Source organism: Ictidomys tridecemlineatus, chromosome 6, assembly GCF_052094955.1.
Source record: "Ictidomys tridecemlineatus isolate mIctTri1 chromosome 6, mIctTri1.hap1, whole genome shotgun sequence".
In the NCBI taxonomy this organism is placed as follows: Eukaryota; Metazoa; Chordata; class Mammalia; order Rodentia; family Sciuridae; genus Ictidomys; species Ictidomys tridecemlineatus.
The window spans coordinates 105,830,719-105,852,785 of NC_135482.1; the positions used below are offsets into that span (position 1 = coordinate 105,830,719).

The window sequence follows — 22,067 nt, forward strand, 5'->3', positions numbered from 1 at the left end:
GAACACATGCAGGTTATGGGAAGCCATTCTTTAAAAATGCCCTCCACATTCTGTTACATTTCTGCCCAGGTAAAGAAGAGATTCATGATGTGGCAGGGATGCTAACGGGCTTACAGGTTAGTATTAGAGAGCGCAATAAAAATCAAGACTGCTCTAGGAGACTTGGATTCAAATCTAATGATTTGAGTGTATGACTTTGCTATATGACTTTGCGAAGTCAGCCTCAGGAAGACCCATTTCTGGCATACAAAATGGGCAGGAGAAAAATCTATTCATACCTGTAAGGGAAGAGTAGGACTGGGAGGTGAGAACTTTTCACCTTTTACTCTAAACTCTTTTATATTGTTTCAAGTTCTTACAAGTATCTCCTTTTATGATTCAAGAGGCTTATCCCATCTTATCTCATAAAATTTTAGTAATTTAAAAGGTGCTACATACAGGCTGGGTGTGTGGCTCAGTGGTAGAGCACTTGCCTAATATGTACAAGGCCCTGGGTTTGACACCCAGCAAAACACACACATACACACACACACACACGTGTACTATGAGAATATGTAAAAGAATGTGACTCATTTAGTAGACCCCAGTAGAACTACACTTAATTTTTAGCCCCATTATAAAATGAGGTGGCTAGCTGAAATTTTATGATAAAGCACGATGTATAAATACTGCGGTTTGGATCAGGCATGTCCCCCCAGTGCTCATGAATTTAAGAACTGATCCCCAGTGCCAATGTTCAAGAGGTGGGGCTTTGGGGAAGTGATTGGCTCATGAGGACTCGGACCTCATTGGTGGATTGATCCAGGGATAACTGAATGGGAGGTTGTGGACGCTAGGCAGGTAGGCCTGTGTGGAGGAAGTAGATTACTGGGGACTATGTTTCCCTTGGGAACTATATTTTGTTCCTGGCCCCTCCTCTCTCTATCCCTCCCCTCCCCCACCCTCTCTCTCCATCTTGGCTACCATGAGGTGAGCAGCTTTCCTCCGTATGATGTTCTCACTCATCTCAGTTCCAAGCAATGGAACCAGCCAACCATGGACTGGCACTTCTGAAATCATAAGCCAAAATAAATCTTTCTTCTATGTTGTTTTTCTCAGGTATTTGTCACAGCAATGAAAATTTGGCATACACAATAAATAAGTCACTTACCCTTTCTCGAAGTCTTGAATCATATTGTACTGTCACGTCTTTGCAAAACAGGTTGTGCTTCAAAATCCCATGCATGGTCTGCAAAGCAAAACACAACTGTTTCTTATACAAATGTTAATCACTATGAAACGTCAACACAATATATGACACTTTCATTAATTAAAAAATATAATAAGACCAAAGAACAAGCAATAAATTTCCTGTGTAAATGCTGCCTTTTGGGCTGGGGATGTCCCTAGTGGTACAGAACTTGCTAGCATGCACAGGGTTCCTTCCCTAGCAACGCAAAAAACCAACCAACAATAACAAATGGTCCCCCTTCTGTTCTGCTCCTCCTTTTGTCTCTCCATGACTGACGCTGGTATTTTCTGCTAAACTATCTCTTAGTTCACATGTTAGCAAACTTTAGCCCACAAGCCAAATCCAAACTGTCAGCTGCTTTGTAAATAAAGTTTTATTGGAACACAGACACAAGTTCCACATAAGTATAGTCTCTGGCTGCTTTTACACTCCAACAGTAGGGGGTGAACAGTTGTGACAGAGAGCTCAGAGCCCACAAGATCTAAAGTATATATCACGTGGCTCCTTATAGAAAAGGTTGGCTAACCTGTTTCATTTCCTAAATCTCCACTCAAGTGTCTAAACTGCTATTTAACATCCACACTCTCAACTGCAGTGCTATTTTTGGTTCAAGAATTTGAACTTTTGTTTAAAATTTACTGTTTACAGTTCTCTGCTAAGATTCTGGGTCATCACTCACCTGTGTGTAACATGGGTGTGTTACTCCTGTGGCTGTTTATCTTTTAATTTTGCTCATTTGTGTCCATGTTTCCTTCTTTCAGTTTATCTGGCTAGTTTTAGTAGACATAAAACACTGTATTTGCAAAACTATAGAAATAGTTTAAGTCCACATCTACCTTGCGTTTTCATCCCCTCCCTGTAAGTTAGACATTATCATTACTGTCATGTGGATGTTGTATTTCTTTGTATTTATCTATGCTGCATACTTTTGCCAATTTCTTTGCTCACTGATCTTTTTCTGAAACTCGGACCTTCTAGAATTATTTTCAATATTTTTTTGAAAATGCCTTGAGGGTTTGTTTGTCTGAATGGTCTTCACCTGTTTTCTAGAAAAAGTTTAAAACTCTAGGTTACTCCTTGCCCTCTCTCAGCATACTGAAGAGGCTGTTACTGATATTGACAGACCTGTAGACAGCCTAACTGCTTGACTAGTGAATAATGTTTGTCTTCCTTATTCTTTGGAATCTTGGCTTGGCTACGAGGAATACAGAGGTGGATTTCTTTTGTATTTACCAATTGGGACTGGTTTCACTTTCTGGATCTGAGATCCACTGTCTTTTAATGATTCTGTAAGACCAGCTATGACCTCTTTGAATACTGCCTCATCCTTACTCTCTGACGTCTCCTCTTGAAAGACATTACTACTTCCCATCATGTTCCTCACATCTTAAATCAGTCATGTATGTCACCCTTAGGTTTACTGTCTTAACAATCATGTCAGCTGTGTGTAATCGGTAACTCAGTATATTCACTGAGGTTTTTCCTAACTTATTCCCTGCATTAAATTGACTTTATCGATACTTAATTAACAACAGTAAAATACACCTATCTTAAGTCTACAGTTCATTTGAGTTTTGACAAATTTATACACCCATCTAAGTGCCAAAAATTAAAATACAGAAGAATTTTATCACCCCAAAATATATCTTCATACCCATGCCGGTAAATCCTTCTCACCCATGGCCCAAGCAACCACTGAATTGCTTTATATAACTGTACATCAGTCTTTTACCAGAGTTTCATATAAACAGAATCATGTATTATGTTCTCTTTAGTGCCTGGTTTCCTTTGTTTAGCATGTTTTTGAGAGACTCATCCATGTTGATGCAAGTCTAGTGTTCCACCTTCAGTGCCGAGTTGTATTCCACTATATGAACACACCACAGTTCATTTGTCCATTTACCTCCTGATAAACACAGAGTCTATTATATGGCTGCTACAAACAAAAGTCCTACTGAACAATAGTACACAAGTCTTTGTGCAGACATCTGCTAGGTAACAATAAGCATATGTTAAACTATGGTCCAAAGTAGTTGGTTTCTTTTACATTCTCACCTACAATATGTGACTTTTAGATACTCTACAATCTTTTCACATTTTAGTCATTCAAATATTATGTACAGTGGTATCTCAGTGAGGTTTTAATTTGCATTTATGTGATGATTGAGGATGCCGAGCATCTTTTCATTTGTATCATTTTATTGTCTTTGCATGCATCTTCTTTTATGAAGTTCCTGTTCTAATTAAAATCTTTTGCCTCTTTTAAAGTTTGTCTAATTACTGAGTAGAAAGAATTCATATGCACACAGTGTCATATATATATGTACATTTTCTTCCAATCTGTGGCTTGCCTTTTCATTTTACAAATGGTACTTGCAAAGAACAGACAACTTTTACTCGAATAAAATCCAGTTTATATAATCAATTTCAAATTAGTTTTTGTGTGTGGTACAAGGTAAGGGTTGATGTTCATGTTTGTTGTGTCAGCACCATTATTGAAAAGACTATCCTTAATCCTTATCTAATCAATTACTATAGGACCTTTGTCAAAATCCTTCTGACCAAAAACATAAACCAATAATTGACTATATAAGGGTGGCTCTGTTTTTGGCCTCTCCAATTTTGCTTGAGGAAAAAAAAAAAAAAAAAAGTCTTCTTTTTAGTTTTCAAAGTATTTTCAATCTTTATACCTTCAGAATATATTTCTAAAAAATCCTGTACTCACTCCTACCTCCTTTTCCCCATTTTCCTCTCAGGACTCCCAACCAACATGTGTGTTGGATTGTCTGACACTGTTCTATACTTCGCTGAGACTGGTTATCTTCCTATTTTATTCTTTCTTTCTTTCTGCTCCATAGTAAATTCAGAATGTTCTATTGCTAAGTCTTCATGTTCAATGCCCTCTTCTACAGTGCCTACCCTGTTATTCCATCTTATGACACTTTTATTTCAGGACATCATATTTTTCATCTCTAGATCAATCTGGTTCTTTTTTTAAATTCTAATTTGCTATATACGACAGCAGAACGCCTTACAATTCATATTACACATATATAGCTCAACCTGGTTCCTTTTTAAGATTTTTGGTTTTTATCTTCTATTTCTCTCCTCATTTTTCTTCCTTATTCACTGCTAGGAAGTATTCATTCTGGAGTGACTACTGCGTGCCCTGTGTATTCCACAAAATCCCTGCACGCTGACTGGTGGGGACTCACGTGCTTCCCCACCCTCTGTGAGCTCCAGGAATCGCTCCACTTTTCCCTCCCCAGGAACCAGTCCCTCCTCTGCAGCTGTGTCTTGCTTGTTCTCATGCAGTGTCATTCTACGCATATGCAGAAAACAGTCCACCAAAGAGTTTCTTTTTGAATTTTTAAAAATTTGTTCATTTTAGTTATCCATGACAGAAGAACGTATTTTGACATATTTAAGCAGACTGCTATGTATACTTCTAGAGTTCTTTCTCTGTCTAGCTCTTCTACTTCTCTGAACCTCAAATTTTAGTCACCTTAATATCCCCAAATTCCACGATTTCCTTCCTCAAATCACGGGGACCACCGAGCTCTATTTTGTGCCCCCTACCAGAGTCTGGAAATGACTTTGGACAATCCTGGGGCTCAGCTTATTTGTTCCACCTCATCTAGGCATCTCAGAGCCATGATGTGCCTGAAGTCCAAGGTCTCGCTTACTGGATTTTATTCGAGTAAAAGTTGTCTGTTCTTTGCAAGTACCATTTGTAAAATGAAAAGGCAAACTACAGATTGGAAGAAAATTATAAATAAGTGTAATACATGTATATAATATATACATATATATAAAATAACATATACTTTTTTTAGTTGTAGATGGGCACAATACCTTTATTTATTTATTCATATGCAGTACTGAGGATCAAACTCAGTGCCGCGCATGTGCTAGGCAAGCAGTCTTCCATTGAGCTGCAACCCCAGCCTCGCCGAGATTTTGCACTTATTGTTGAGTTTTCTAGTTGTTTACACAGGGAGGTAAATTCCAATCCTATTATTCCCTCATAGTTAGTCACAAAAGTCTCCTTCCATTGAGTTTAACAAGTTGATTTGGTTCTTTTTAATAAAATCTGTGTGTCATTTTTATAGAGATCTGTTCTCTAAAGACATTTACATCACGTCACATATTTCTTTATGGAATCAGAATGTTTTTTTTTACTCTGCTGGCCTTTCTATTATCTGATGTGACTGTGGGTTGATCTCCTGCCTGTCATTTCTCCTGGATTTTTCCTGATACCTTATTTTTATTTTTTGTTAAGCATTTTTTTTCCAAAGCTACTCTAACTTAAATATTCAAAAAACAAAAAACTAAGTTCAACGAGAAGAAAAGAAAAGAGTTCACATAGCGATGAGAGTGGGGAGGAGGTGCTGTCTATGTGATTTAATTCCCTGTGGGCTCTGATGGCAGATCTTTCAAGCTTATACACTTGTTGAGACTTGGGACTTCTAAACCCTCACCCTACACTCACCTGCTTTGCCCGTGTGAGGTCGCTGGAGAAAGCGTGAGTAAACCTCACTTTACTCATAAATCTACCAGCAGCAGCCGCTTGTTTAAATCCAGTCTCTGAAAGAGGTTCATCTATTCCTTGTCCTGTGGTGAAACAAAGCATTCAAAAACATAACTGAGGGATACAGATAAAGCCACATATAAGAGAACAGAAACTGTGCCTATCTCTATTTTAATGAAAGGTTTCCTCGAGCACTTTTTCACATGACTTTTCAGAGAGCCGACAGTACCTACTGTGAAGTTAAGCTGATTCTATCAAGACTCAGATTCAAATGTTTTCCAAAGAGTTGTTTGCCTGCTGGGAATAAGGTGATGCTAAGAACATCTCAGTTTTAGCTCTTCCCTCTTTTGTGTTTGCCCATGTCCTCATTAGTTGCATTTTGTAAATGGTGGCTCTGACCCTACATGTGCTGCTATCATTACCATAAGAGTTTTGCCTTCTATATCTCCCATTGTCCAAATGTTCAATATTATAATGATGGTACTTCTTCTTCCCTGCCCCCTTCCCTTTCTTTTTTGTTTAAAAAAAACAAAAAAAACAACTGTAAAACCTACTTCCTTCCTCCAGGAGAAAAAGCAGATCGGACACTGTGAAGGGACTTATTACTACAGAATAATGAAGCAATGTATGCTTGGCATGAGTGGGCTCACAGAATGCAAGGAAATCCCCAAGGGACGAAGCCAAGCCATCAAAGACCCCTGGGCTGAAATGTGAAAAGTGATATGGAAATTTGGAGTTGCTGCAACATCAGCTCAGGCTGGAAGGGTTTCTGGAGGAGGCCTGCTCATGGGACAGCAAGGTGGGAGGACCAAACGGCACTGAAGCAAGGGGTCCTGGAAGGAGGCTACTGTCATCTCAGGCCAATAGTCAAATGCAAATCCTGCTCAGAACAAACCACTCACAACAGAGGATAACAAGCTCTCCACTAATTTTAGAGCAAATAATAGTTCAGCCAAAGATTCAACACATACACAAGAAAATAATCCATAATGAATGAATGAGAGTCATAATAATGAATGAGAGTCAGCAGAAAAAAAGAACAGATTTAGAATCACTAAGAATTCACACACTGAAATCAGCAAAGAAAAGCTATGAAATTAATTATGAATAAGACATAAATGTTATAGGCAGAATATTCCTGGTCATACCAGAAAGATTTCAGATGTGTTGCTCAGAGTAACAGGCATGAATTTATTAGAAGGGATAGGAAAAGGGAGAGAGCGGGTCCTCTCAGGAGAAGGATGGCATGCCTCTCCTACCCTCTGATTATATTGGGGGTCCCAGAGAAGTTTCCAGAAAGACCACCCAGGTCCACCTCTTGACTTTCGACTGACAGACAGCAGGATGACAGCAGACTTTCAAGTTTTCTCTGTACATGGGAACTCTAGGTTGGTTTGTCCTGTGCTGAGCGGTTCTAATTGGAACTTGTTCTTAGAGATGTTATGGTTAGGGGAATTATCCTTACCTTTCAGAGTTCTGGGATGGGTCTGTGGAAGGGTCACAAAATTCCCCCCCTTATAGGATAACTAATGTTTTTATTGGCATTTTAGGCCTGCATTTCTCCTACAGATAACAGGTTGTTATGCCAGGCAGGGCTGCAGGCAAATTGTTTTTTTAAAAAAGAAACCACATGAGAGTCAGCACAGGAGACTCATTTTATAGAATTATTTCCTTAACCTCATGTTTCCACTGCTCACATCTGTCTGTTCCCTACCATAAAGACAGATTCAGAAAGATAAGCAATTAACAGAAAGCATTAAAAACAACCAGATAGCTTTCTAAAAGATAAAATAAATCTTTAATAAGGAAAAACAGAATGCTAAGAAAAGAAAAAAAAAAATCCCTCAGTGGATTGAGCGATGTGGTTGAGGGGAGGTGTAATGAACTCCAAGACAGAGCTGCACATACTACCCAGAATGCAGCACAGATACAAGGAGAAGGAATGTGTATATTCTGGTGATGAACGGGAAAGAATGAGAATTTCCCACATGCATTGTTTAGTTCAGGCTACTGTAACAAAATACCATAGATTAGATGGCTTATAAACAACAAACATTCATGTCTCACAGTGCTGGAGGCTGGAAGTTCACCATTAGGGTGTCAGCATGGCTGGGTTCTGGTGAAGGCCTCTTCCAGGGTACAGAGTGCTGACTTATCCCCTTATGTGCTCAAATGGCAAAAGAAGGTGTAAGAGCTCTTCAGGGCCCCCTTTTTATAATCCTGCCCACAAGGGCTGCACCCTCATGACCTAATCACCTCCAAAGATTCCATCTTTCAGAGATGAAATCTTTGGAGGTAGAAAATGAGAAAATAAACATGTAAAATGGAAAACAGAGAAAATAAACATAAAGAGATAATGGCTGGGGCTGGGGATGTGGTAGCGGTAGCACGCTCGCCTGGTATGCGTGCGGCCCGGGGTTCCATCCTCAGCACCACATACAAACAAAGATGTTGTGTCTGCCGAAAACTAAAAAAATAAATATTAAAAATTCTCTCTCACTCTCAAAAAAAAAAAGAGATAATGGCCAAGTTTTCCAAAAATGAGAGAAGACACCCATGTATAGATAAAGGAAACACAATGCATATCAAATAGAATAATTAAAAAAAAAAAAACACCCTCCTACATAAACCAAAGCAAAGATTTTCAGAATAGTTATAGAGAAAGATGTAAATGTGGACCACCACTTGATGGGCCAGGACTTCCTCACAGGAACAATGAAAGCCCAAATAAGAAGAGATTAACATCTTCCAAGTGTTGAAGAACCGTCCAACCAAAACTGTATGCACTAAGATCACCTTTACCATCAGCCTAGCCACACACACCGGAGAACCTTTCAGAAAACATAATTCTGGAAAGAAGGTCTGAGATGCAAAAGAAGTGATGAGCAGCAAAGCTAGCAAATACTGCCTGAATGACAAGTGGAGGCAATAATGTCCACATCAAGTGGTTTTAAAAAAAAAAAAGACTAAGATGACAGACAATGATAACATAAGTTCCTGTATTTTTCGAGAGGGGACATTAATAATATTATTCTTCAGGAGGCTGAGGCAGGAGGATCACAAGGTGGATACCTGCCTCAGGAACCTTGCAAGATGCTGTCTCAAATAAAAAGGGCTGGGAATGAACTCAGTGGTAGAATGCCCTAGTACAGAGGAAAAAAGAGAGAACAAAAGCATGCTCAGGCACAAGAGCTCTTACTGTCTGTTCTTAGTCGTGGGAGGATGCAACCAAAAGATAGAAGTCTGCAAACCAGGAAGCAGACTGGGAAGACCTTGATCTTGGACTTGGCCTCCACAGCTGTGAGGAAATAAACGTGTGGTTTCACCTGCCCAGTCCATCGTCATAAACTGACTAAAACGAGTATGAATGGGAAAATCTAAAGGCAATCATTAAAAGACCAGAAATGGTGGAACCAGTAGGGAAGGTAAGACCAGCCTGAGAAATAAGGACTTAAGATATAAAAGCCAGTAAGAATAAAGAGGAAGACTACAAAAAGAAGGAAGAAAAGAACAACAAAGGAAAGATGTTCAAACATATCAGTAACCAGAATAAAGGCAAATAGACTATTACCAGCTAAAAAGATTATGTATATTTTTTAAAGAACTAAGCATCCAACTAAGTTGGGAGAATTAAAAAAAAAAGAATAAACTAAAAAATGAATGTGAACACAAAAGACTTTATTCACATTCCATGGTCAGCTTCTAATGAAGTAAGACAAAGGAGCAGTACTAAAGGACAAGGCGGTGGCAACCGATCAAAGCCAGAGAATAACTCCGGGTCGGGTCGTGGAGTACAAGTCACTCAAAAGCAGGTTCATTTAAGTGTCAGACTAGTTAGTCTCCAGAAAAGGGAGTTAAGCACCCTGGGAATGAAAACCAGTTTACATTAACCCCAGGTCACTACCCTTCAAACAAAACTAAATGCTTTTATAATCACAGCACAGAAATAGCAGTTCTACCTGAAAGTTCACTCAGGATATTCTCTAAAAAGCTGAGCTAGATCACAGGACAACTAAAAACTTGGGGTCCATACTAACAGAACTCAAGAGGAAGAATCAGTTCAGAATAAAGTAATGAGCACACATGAGAATTAAATCTAAAATATCTGAGCTAGAAAATACCATTAACACCAGCCAGAAAACGTCACATTTCCAAATAGGAACCATTTTAAATCTAGACAGTTACATTTTAAGGCATCTAGAACCAATATAACTTTCTAATCAGCTGACTAGGCCTCTTAGAAGCTGAATGTAAAGAGCAATTTGGAGAAGTGGTTTCTGGGTTTTTTTGTTGGTGGTGGTGGTGATGCTAAGGCTTGAACTCAGGGGTACTTTACCACTGAGCTGTCCCCAGCCCTTTTTATTTTTTGAGACAGGGTCTCACTAAGTTGCTCAGGGCCTCACTAAATTGCTGAGGGTACCCTTGAATTTACGATCCTCCTGCTTCAGCCTCCCAAATCACTGGGATTACAGGCCTGCATCACTACACCCAGCTGAAGAGCTGTTGTGTCCATTTAGTTCAGTCAAGAGATTTATTCCTCTTGGTTACCAGTTGCTCTGACCATATTCTGTGGCTGTTATAGACTTTATTTCTGAAATCTCAATCTAAGCCAATCCCAGTACAGTGCTGCCCCCAGATTACCCTACCCACTGAATCCGATTAATTTGCATATCACTTTAACACTAAAGCAGAGATTTAGAATAACAACCAGATTATACCAACCTTGAAGTACTTTCTCTTTGTTCAATCTTGTTTCCCCACTAAAATAGAAAGAGGGAGGAAAAAACTTTAATATCAAGTTATGTCATTTTTGAAAAGAAGAAAACTAGCTATGAAGGGTAATGATATTCATAAAGATCATCTGAATCATAACACACTTCATAATTAAACCTATAAAAATGCAATTCATTCTATAGCTCTAGTGATGAGCTCAAAATTTCAAACTACCCCAAATTAAAATGTATAGATTAGGAATCAATCTTAAATAAACTGCAAGAGTATAATGCTATTTTTAAAATATTTATATATGTGCATACATTATTTTTGTTAAATAATCTTGTCAAAATAATTATTATATTACTCAAAATTACTTTCAAAGGCAGAACCAAAACATGAAGATCAGTCCTTATATTGCTGACCTTGAACTGAGCAAGGGAAAGGGCATTGGAATGGAATGGGAAAGAAGGAACATTTTGTAGTACTGAACACTATCCTGCAAACCACAGCACACTGAACTGAGGCTTGGACACTACAATTTTAGGAGTTAAAAAAACAAAACAAATCCAAACAGCCTTGAAACAATGAGAAGGGTGAGAGGACTAGAAAAATTGGTCACCAGGTAACTGGGGAAATGGAGGTTGGAGAGGAAAGAGGAGAGGGGAATACATGGGCAAGTCCAGATGACAGGGTAGACCAATAAAAGCAATCCTCAAGTAAGTAAAAAGGAGAATTCAGTTAAAACTCTTGTGCTTTAATCAAATGTTTCTTGAGCCATGACTAGGAATACAGACTGAGTCTCTGCATAGACTCCTGACCATTGTGATCAATGGCTGCCTGGAGCAATGGATCTCACTTGAGCCTCATCAGAATTAACTGGCGGGCTTATTAAACCACAGCCCTATTGCTAGGAATACCTGCATTCACTCATATTAAAATTATTTCTAATAGAAAAGATTGTAAATATTCCACTGACAAGAAGTTGGTTTCCCTAACCATAGCTCATATAACCATTTATTAATGGTTTCATTAACAAATAAATAGTGATATATCTACCTAATGGAATAATGTGTAGCAAGCAGTGTCTTTGAGAGAGAGACTTACGTAAAGATACTAATTAAAATAGAAAAATCATGGTATAGAATAAAATAAAAAGAACATCACCTTTTTAGGAAGGAGGGAAATAATATTTGGATCTGCACAAGAAACACTGGAAGGATACACAATGAAACTAAGAAACAGGCTGGGGATGTGGCTCAAGCGGTAGCGCGCTTGCCTGCCATGCGTGCGGCCCGGGTTCGATCCTCACCACCACATACCAACAAAAATGTTGTGTCCGCCGAGAACTAAAAAATAAATATTAAAAATTCTCTCTCACTCTCTCTTTAAAAAAAAAAAAAAAAAGAAAAGAAACTAAGAAACAGTCATCTATGGGTGGGGAAAGAACAACAGGGAGAATTGTTTTAATTTCTAAAAATGTTTATTTATTAGCTTACAAATAAAAGTATGATAAATGAAATTACTATACATAGAACTATTTACGCGTTGGCAAAACAAATAGTACTAATTCATCATTATTACCCAGAATTCATTTGGAATCCTAATGGACACAAAAGTGAAAATTAACCTCTACCCTGCAGATGGATCAGAAGCATCCAGGGCAAGTTTGAGGAACTCTGTCATCTCTCACCTAGAAAATGGTGTTACGCATTAGATTCACTTTGTATCTCAACCTCATAATCTTGCTGAGATGAAGAATAAAAGAACTGCTGCTAAAGTTACCAAAAATGAAACACCAGTAATTTGATAGTTTTGTAAAGGCACTTCCCACCATCTAATGATTTTGGCAAAAGGAGAAAAATAGCTGTGATGTAATGCGGGACTTCTTTTAGCTATTTGTCAATAAAGACTGCTACAGAACTAACTGTATTATTATAATCACTGGCTTTTGCTTTTAACTTGTGTTGGGTATTTTTGCCTTCAAACCACTTTATAAATATTACACAGTAGGAATCCAAAAGTTGCATTTTCCCTAAAACTTTTATTAAATTTAGAGCTTTTATTAGCTTTACCAAGATTACATAAATCCTTGAAGCAAGTGTTTAAAATTAGTTTGGGGAGTGGAAACTAGATGGGTAAAATAGTTTTAACTATTAATCCATTTTCCTTAACCAAAGCTTGGCTTACGACAGAGGCAGAGAAGAGGCGGCAGCTGAAAGGTCAGAGGGATATATTTTGAAGGAGTCAAGAATAACACCACTCATTTTCAAAACTGCAGTGTGATCCACTTCCAAAATACAACACCCAACTCTGCAGGAATCTAAAGACTTATGCCAAGAAGTGAAGTCTTATGACGAGCCATTTATAGGCCCACAAATATGCATCATTCATTTTGTAGTTTATCATACTGTTTTTCACTTAAAGGTTTTTTTTTTTTTAGTCCAGATTTATATTCTGTGGAATTTCTTTAGAAATCATATAAAGCTTAATTTCCCCATTATGTCCTCTTGAGGGATTCAAATCCAACAGATAATACTCAGTTTGCCATACCAGAGAGACAAATCATGAGAAATTAGTATATACTCATTAGTATACATTTTCAGAATAAATATGCTTTATTGTACATGGAAATATAAAACCTTCTGATATTTACTCATGAATACAGCTTAATTCCTTTACAATTAATTCATTTGCAAATAGAAGATTTCAAAGGTTAGTAATATAGGGAATTTCACTAGACGGTTTGAGTGGAAAAACACTCATAAGGCCAGGCGCAGGGTACATGCCTTTAATATCAGCAACTTGGACAGTTGAGGCAGGGTGATCATTAGTTCAAAGCCAGTATCAGCAACTTAGCAAGACCCTAAGCAACTCAGCGAGGCCCTTAGCAACTTAGCAAGATCCTGTCTCAAAATAAAATATAAATAGGGCTGGGGATGTGGCTCAAAGGTTAAGCAACCCTGGGTTCAATTTCCGATACAAAAAAAAAAAAAAAAAACCACTTGTAAAATAGCCAACTCATGATACATTTATTGTTTATATATAGAGCATCCTGGTTGTAAAGGCTCCCCTCAGTTGACCACCCCAATACCTAGGAACCAATATCACAGTAATATAGCAATTACATATATCTTTATAAAAATATTAAATTGCAGATAATTTAATACTGCTTTGCTTTTTTAATGTCTAAAACAACGACTAACATTTAACAAAAAGTAACTGCTGACAGAAGTAGAATAAGAAAGGGCAGTTTGGCTATGCACAGCTTTACTAACTGATCATCTTTAGGTCATCAAGTGTAAAATTAAATATACTTTATAAAAAAAAAAGTTTTATAAGTCAGTTGGAAGTGAAATGATGGCTTGCAAGTGACTGACTGCAAACAGCAACAAAAAACAGTTCAAGGAACCAGGGCCTTCAACAGCCTTGTGTCGGGTGTTCCAGAGCAAGGGCCAACTGCAGGGATGAGGCAGCCACAGCCCTCTTCTCTCACCGGTTCTTCTGATCATGCCAGAAACATATCAGAATGTTGCTCAGAGAAACAGGTAGGAGTTTGTTAGAAAGAACAGGAAAAGGGGACACTCTCAAGATAGGAAGTGGGTCCTCTCAGAGAGGGGAAGGACAGCATGCTCCTTCTGCCCTCCAATTTTACTGTGGGTCCCAGGGAAATTTCCTGAGTCCCGCCCAAAGTCCATCTCTTGACTTTTACTTGATATCACATTTGCATCAGATTTCTCTGCACAGGATAAAGAATCAAGGCAACTCTGATTACTTTGACCCCTGCTGACTAGTTCTAATTGGAATTTGTTCTTACAGATTCTGTGGCTAGGGGGAATTCCAGTTTTAGAATCTAGTCTGTATAAGGGTCACACAACCCCCACCCCTTTTCAGGGTAACTTGCGTTCTTTTTGGCATTTTGGAGCCACCCTTCTGCATATAACAGATTGTTGGCTGAGGAACATAACATATTCTGTTGATTTAAACCAGGCAGGATTACAGGTAAATTGCCTTTAAAAACAAAACAAAACACATGAACTGGGTGAGGTGGTGTGTGACTTAATCCCAATGGCTCAGGAGGCTGAGGCAAGAGGATCATGAGTTCAAATCCAGCCTCAGCAAGGCCCTGTCTCAAAACCCTGGGGATATGGCTCAGTGGTTAAGCACATCTGAGTTCAATCCCCAGTACAAAACAAAAAAACACAAAAAAACAAAAACCATGTGGGGGTCAGGGAAAGCATAATGGATCCAGTTTATAGAATTATCCCACTATCCTCATGTACCGCATGATCCCACCACTCAACTGTTTGTCACCTATCAGGAGGTAGGTGATAATGCCAACCTACATCTGTTGGAGTTTTCAACAATGCTGTGCTGTCATGAGAAATTACAGTTTGATAATAATGGTAGATTCAAAGTTGGGAATCTTGAGCATTCTCTTCCAAAAATGATACACACTGGTCCTTTCACTTCAAAGTAAAATGAAGAAAGATAAACACACATATAGTAACAGAACAAAATTCATGGTGGATTTAGTTGCTTTAAAATTTCCTTGCATTATAAAAATTATATAGTTATATATTATACATCATAAAGTTCTATAAAATTATTCAACTCTTTAACAAACCATTATATTTAACTATGTTGATTATCAAATTTGAAATAATTTCTTTTCCTGAAAGAACCACCAGTTGGTTTTGTGTTTTGGTTTATTTTTTACCTTGTTTTTTTTTTTTTTTTTTTTCTCTAAGAACTCTCAAGGCAAGAAAAGGGATGGAGGGCCTGGGATTGTGGCTCAGTGTAGAGTACTCGCCTAGCATGCATGAGGCACTGGGTTTGATCCTCAGCACCACATAAAAACAAAATAGATATTGTGTCCACCTATAACTGGAAAATAAATATTAAAAAAAAAGAAAAGGGACGGAATGGCTCTGATAATAAAGCAGTTAATCACAGCCCTCCTGATTATTCCAACACCTTTTTTTTTTTTTTTCCATTTTCCTAAGTTTAAAATAGATCAAAATTTATTCTCATCACAACTATCTTATGGGCAGGGGAAGAGACTCAGACATGGCCAGTGATACTCAAGTAATCTTCAAATACTAGGACTTAACACAATAATAATAAAAAAGGCAGAACACAATGGGTAAGTTGTTTTGGTTTGAATCCTAGCTACCCAACTTGCCACATGAATTTAAGCAAGTTACATGGCCTCTCTGCCTCATTTTTCTCACCTGCAAATTGAGGATGTCAGACCTCAAGACTGTCAGATTCTAATTACACCTGTGCTTGACACCTAATAATTTTATTGAGACGATTTTTAAGTGATTTCCTATGAAGGCCTTTTTAATGAAGGCCTTTTTAAACAGAAGGAAGGGAATGAAATACACATTCATAAAACTTTGTCTATTAAGAATCTAAACAGGGATCACCTTACTTTTCAAGGGGTGCCTTAACTCAGACTTCCTAATTTCTAAATTTTCAATCATTTGATTGACACTGTTCTGGCTGGATCCAGAAAGCACTCCTATGTTGGGAAAACAAACAAAAAAGTGGCATTAGTAATCAGGGATCTAGTTCCAGTTTTGCTAACCAATTTAGTATGACCTCAAGAAAGTCAAGAATCCCCTAAAGCTTTCTAAAATGGGGATGTGGGGTAGGGTGATAGGGAAACATTAAAATTTTATGAGTCCTCAAAAGACAACTTCAGATGATTCCCAAGATTATCTTCCTATAAGGGAAGAATGGGAGAGAAAAAGACCTCAGTTAAAGTAGGGTTGACAAAATTAAATCCTATAAGAGTTCTTTCTTTATGAGCTCCATGAAGGCAGAAACAGTATCTTATTATCCCTGTAATTCCCTCCACTGGCACATAGAATTTACTCAAAATGCTCGTCTGATAAACTATACATGTACTGTTGAGAACCAATTGCACTTTGTTGGAGCTGTCCTTATACAACTTATTTAATTCTTAGATGTTTTCTTCCCCTAACTTATGCCATACACTTTACCTTTCCCCATTTAATCCTCACAATAACCCACTGCAATAGGTACTATCACTATTCCCATTTTGCATATCAGGAAACTGGTTATCAGAGGCTCAGGCTTCAGGGCTCTGTCCTGGAGGCAGATTCCAACCCAACTATTTTACTTGAAAATTTTCTGCTCTTTAACTGCACTGAATTACACGTCCCATGAACACTCGGCAAATAGGTGCTGAGAAGGAAAAAAGAGACAATAACAGATTTAGCTCCATGCAATCTGTTATGATAAAAATATTTATTCTGGGTGATGGCGGTCTGCCAAGAGGCTAAGGCCCTCTTTTTTTTTTTTTTTTTTTCTCAGAACTGTAATCTCTGGAGAGGAAGGAAATAAATCGGAAATACATGCCCGTGGAGCTGACTGCTCTGGTAAACCAAGAGGATCAGCAGAGTGGGAGAGAGGCAGTAACCAAAGGCAGAGGGCATTAAAAATATCAGCCACGGAAGGGAAATTCTGCAAACTCTTTAAAAATCTGCTGGGGAGCAAAAACTGCACAGAAGCCGAGAGACAGGGTTGTCTTTCTTCAGTTTTAGTTCTGCCACTAAGAGAACCGTAATCGTTTACTCAGCTACAACTGCTTTCTCACGTGAAACACCGGAGTGATGATATTTAAGACCTGCCTTCAGCACTCGGATGGTTGCGATCAGAGGGGTCGAAATGGGATGACCCAGACGAAAGAGCCTGGAAACATTCCCTTCCAAGTCATCCCTCCAAGGGCTGAGCCGGCAGGGACAAGAGATGACAGATCCATGCTCCTACCGCCCACTCCAAAACACTCGATGGGAAGGGAAAGAAAGGCCCCCTGCAAGAGCAGTACTCACTGCCGGACAACGGTCAGGGCGAAGCGCGTCATCCTCACGTGGTCGGGGGGAGGTGAAGCAGTGGCCTCAGCTCTGCGTCCCAGCCCCGCGCGGCTCCTGCACTGCGGGATCACCTCGCTCACACCACTTCCGCCACTCGACCGGCTGCCGGCTCCGCAACCATAGGCGGAGGCGGCCTCTTGCGTCATCCCCAGAAGGCCAATCAGAGCGGCAGGAGACCTACAGGTCTGTGGAGACTGGGGAGTGGTGAGACCCCGCCCACGGCTGTGGCGCTTGCGCTCCTGCGCGCGGGTCTGTGATTGGCGCGCGGCAGGTGCGTGAGGGCCCCGCCCTCAGATAAGGCTGTGGGATTCTTGGTTTGCTTGCCGCCTGCAGACTCGGGACAGAGATATGAAAGGCTGTGATTTTTGGTTGATCAGATTGGAGGCTGGGATGCAACCAGTAATCTTACGGCTGGGCAATGTGGTGAATACCTCACGATGTACAGAGCCAAATTGCATCTTCTGAGGTTTAAGCTGTTAATCCCTAATATTGGGGTAGGAAGGTCAGCAAAGTGTTCAGATTGAAACGCACTCAGTTTCATTCCTAATTCTTCCTTGACCAGTCTTGGCCCTCTTTCTGAGTTCAATTCCTGCCGAGCCCTGTTTTACCAAAGAATCCTGCTAAGCCAGTTTTTCAGAGTTCCCTTACCCTTGATATTCAATCAAGTTCCTCTTTCTGCTCACCCTTCATTACCTTACTAAGTTCCTCTTTAATGGTTTTCCATCTCCTCCCGCATCCCTTACATCCTGCCCTGGCTGTAAATCTCCTCTGTTGTTTTCAGACTTGAAGTCAGTTTGTCTCCTCTATTGTAATAGTCTTGATCTTTTTTACAGTGGTCTTGTATAAGTCTTTCTTCCCTTTATAATAAATATCAGGTGAATAATTTCTAATGTTCAGAATCTTGATGAATTACTGAACCTCACTAGCCCTCAGCCATATGACAGGTAAACTGGGATAACAGTACCTGGCCATGACACAGGTAAAACTTAATGTTAGCTTTCATGCATTTTTACATAAATAAATATATTTGGTAATGCATTTATCTCAAATCCTCAATTATATTTAAGAACATGAGATTAAAAAGAACATAGGACTAGAGGAGTTAAGTGATACATCAGACAGATTCACAGACGCACGTTTCAAAACAATTTCACAATGTATTATATCTGTGATAGATGGAATAGGTGGACTGCATTATCTTTGCTTAATAAATGAGAAATCTGGGCTGCAGAGAAACTAAAGCAATTTATCTAGGTTCATGCAGCTGGTCAGTTGTAAGTCCTCAAACCTACCTATCAGAATTATCTACTGACCTTTTGAATACCAGGCTGAACTCCAGAAAAACTACATCTGAACTCTGGGGGGAAATCCAGGCATCAATATTTTTTAGTCCCCAGCTGTTTCCTGTCTGAAGAGCTAGCAGTTTTCAAGCAGTGCTCCTCAAACTTGAATGTGCATACAAATCATCTGAGGATCATGTTAAATGCAGATTCTGGTGTTAGGCAGTGTGACTGGAGGCTAAATTCAGCATTATCCAACAACCCTCAAGTAAACAGGAGGCATCTTCAGGATGAGGTTAGAGGTTGGAGGGAAAATTTTGAGTGGGGCCCAGAATGCGGGCTTATTTCCTGTATATAGTAGCTTTTCCATGTATGTGTTTTGAATACCTCAAAAAATGACTCAATTCAACAGATTCTTCTGAAATTTTTTCAGTGAAAAATGAAATTATTTATTTTGAGGGCTGATGCAGGAAATGATCATAGAGAGAAACCACAAAACAGAGGGCTAAGAGGGGGCATGTAGACTGAAGTTATAAAGAAACAAACCATAAATAAGACATGTCTGAGAACAGATTTAGAGAAAAAAAGGGTAAGAACAAGCAGCGGTAATGGAAGAACAATGTAGACACACAGAGCCACAGACACAGGAAGGCAAAGAGTCTCTGGTGACTAGTACCTTGAGCCACTATAGTACCAGATACCTTGTAGGAAAGAGCACTTTCTCTTAAAGACGGTCTAAGTAAATTTCTAAAACCTGAATAAAAACATTTCAGGTCTCATTTAATATAATAATTCTGCAAGGTAGAAGTTGTCATTTCCATTTTACAAGTGAAGAATTATGGCACATAAAGGTTAAACTCATTTCCATCCCTCAAGATCCCATCTCTTTGGTATCTTTGATATCTGGTATCTCTGATGTTCCAGGTGGTATCAAAAGTATAAGCCATAAGGATATGTACTGGCTCCATTTCCTTAGTTCTTTTGTTTCTAACAAAGTATTCGGAACATAATAGGAACTCTATTAAAAATTTGTCCAATGAGGGCTGGGGTTGTGGCTCAGTGATAAAGAGCTTGTCGAGCACATGTGAGGCACTGGGTTCAATTCTCAGCACCACATATAAATAAATAAATAAAATAAAGGTCCATCAACTCTCTGTGTGTGTGTGTGTGTGTGTGTGTGTGTGTGTGTGTGTGAATCTGTCCAATGAGTGAATGGGAAATATCCACTAGGATCAGTTTGTGGAATGAGTCATATATCAGAAAAGAAAGCTGAGCCAGGTACTGTGGCACATGCCTGTAATCTCAGCAATATGGGGGGCTGAGGCTGGAGGGTCACAAGTTCAAGGTCAACCCCAGCAGCTTGGCGAGATCCTGGGGATGGGGATGTAGCTCAGTGGTAAAGCAGCCATGAGTTCAATCTTCCATATAAAAAGAAAAGAGGGCTGGGGACGTAGCTCAGGCGGTAGCACGCTTGCCTGACATGCGTGCGGCCCAGGTTCGATCCTCAGCACCACATACAAAGATGTGGTGTCCGCCGATAACTAAAAAATAAATATTGAAAATTCTCTCACTCTCTCTAAAAATAAAAAATAAATAAGTTTTAGAAAGAAAAGAGAGGAAGGAAGGAGAGACATAATGGAAGAGGATTCTTTTAGGAGAAAATTATACAGCATCAACTGATATTAACTTTTAAAATTTTCCAAGAAATATACTTTTTAAAGTCTTCATAAACTTTAAGAATCAGGAAAAAGGACTAGAAGTGTAGCTCAATGGTAGAACACTTGCCTAGCATGTGTGAGGCCCTGGGTTTAATCCCCAGAACTGGCGGTGGTGGTGGGGAAGTATCAGGAAAAAAAAAAAAAAAACAGGTTGACAAATGAGGCATTTTCCAAATAATGGCCATAATCTTGCCATTATTTTCAACAATTCAGGAGATGAACATGTTTACATAGAAGCTAGAAACAGCCACTGATATACTTTTGTTGACAACCTATCAAACCACATATATCTTTTTTTTAAATTTTTTAAATGAACAAGGTGCTTCATTGAGGCACATAGTATCATAATATGATGGAATTCTGAATTAATCAGAATAGACAAAGTTATGCTGAGCTAACAGATTAGTCCTGATTTTTTGTGGCTAAACACACACAAATATTTATTTCTTTTTCATGCTCTATATCTGACATGGATCATAGAGGAGCTTTGTAGCACATAGATATATTCAGGGACTTGGGTTGACAGACACATCCGCTTTTTTATCCCACATTTTTTATTGGTGCCTTATAGTTGTACATAGATGGGATCTGTTGTTACATATTCTTACATGCATATGATATAGCAATGTAATTTGACCAATATCACTCCCAGTGCTTCCTCTCTTCTCTCCTTCTTCCACCCTCTTAGACCCTTTCTTCTACAGATGTCCTTTGGTTCTTAGGAGATTACCCACACCTTTGTTATGAGAGAAAATATGACCCTTACCTCTGAGTTTGACCTATTTTGCTTAACATGATGGTCTCTATTCCATCCATTTTCCTGCAAATGCCATAATTTCATTTGTCTTCATGGCTGAATAAAACTCCATTGTGTATATATACCACATTTTCTTTTATCCATTCATCCATTGATGGACACCTAGGCTGGTTCCATAGTTAGACACATTCACTTTGACACGTGAGTTCATGATTGCTGAGGCTGATTAAAGCAATGGAGGATCTTAAGGTAGTTCTTAGGTGCAATCTGCACTCATTGTCTAGAGCTACCTACATGGCCCTATCCAACTGCAAAGACAATGAGAAATGTGGGACACACATGGATAGTTAGTGAGTAGACCCTGCTTACAATACTGTGCACACTGGCCTCTTCCCTCAAACATGCAGTCTCCTAGATGATCTTACGCATTGTACAGATCTTTCTTATATCTTTCTTATGTCTTGGACCTTTCCTCCGAGCTCCTCATTCATTTATCTGAATACCTACTCAACATCACCACTTGGCTCCTTGATAGATATTTCAAGCTGACTTTGTTCCCACAGAACTTTTGATTTTTTTTTTAAACTCCAAAGACTGCTTCTCTTTCTCATCTTAGCAAATGGCAATACCAGCTACACAGTTGCTCATGTAATCCTTGATTCTTTACCTTAACCTAACAATCCCCATAAAATTCATCACTAATGAAATGACTGCTGGACTTTTACTCTGATTTTCAAATAAAAACTCAACTCCAGTCTTTACTGAGATAAGCCAAGTGTAAAATGTCCAATTTACTTGGAACATGGACTATGGGAAGAGAATGTAGTTTGGAGTCAGCTTCTTGAGTATTTAGATACTTTCAACAGGGGGACAAAGGTGTAGCTCGGTGGTAGAGCACTTTCTTAGCATGGGTAGATCCCTAGGGTTTGATT

The 22,067-nt window shown here is 38.9% G+C and overlaps 1 protein-coding gene across 3 annotated transcripts in view; it reads right to left on the reverse strand.

Moving 5' to 3' along the window:
• Tigar (TP53 induced glycolysis regulatory phosphatase) overlaps nt 1-17,546 on the reverse strand; it is a 50,952-nt gene extending 33,406 nt beyond the window's left edge. For all 3 annotated transcript variants that reach the window (XR_013423180.1, XR_013423181.1, XM_078015387.1), the window contains exons 1-4: nt 17,339-17,546; nt 10,485-10,522; nt 5,724-5,845; nt 1,151-1,228 (exon numbers count right to left, since the gene is read on the reverse strand). Coding sequence is in view for 1 of the 3 variants with exons in the window: in XM_078015387.1 (XP_077871513.1) it covers nt 1,151-1,228; nt 5,724-5,845; nt 10,485-10,522; nt 17,339-17,526 (426 nt within the window). In the remaining 2 variants the exon portion in view is untranslated. The remainder of the gene's footprint in view (nt 1-1,150; nt 1,229-5,723; nt 5,846-10,484; nt 10,523-17,338) is intronic.
• Between the last annotated feature and the right edge of the window lie 4,521 nt (nt 17,547-22,067).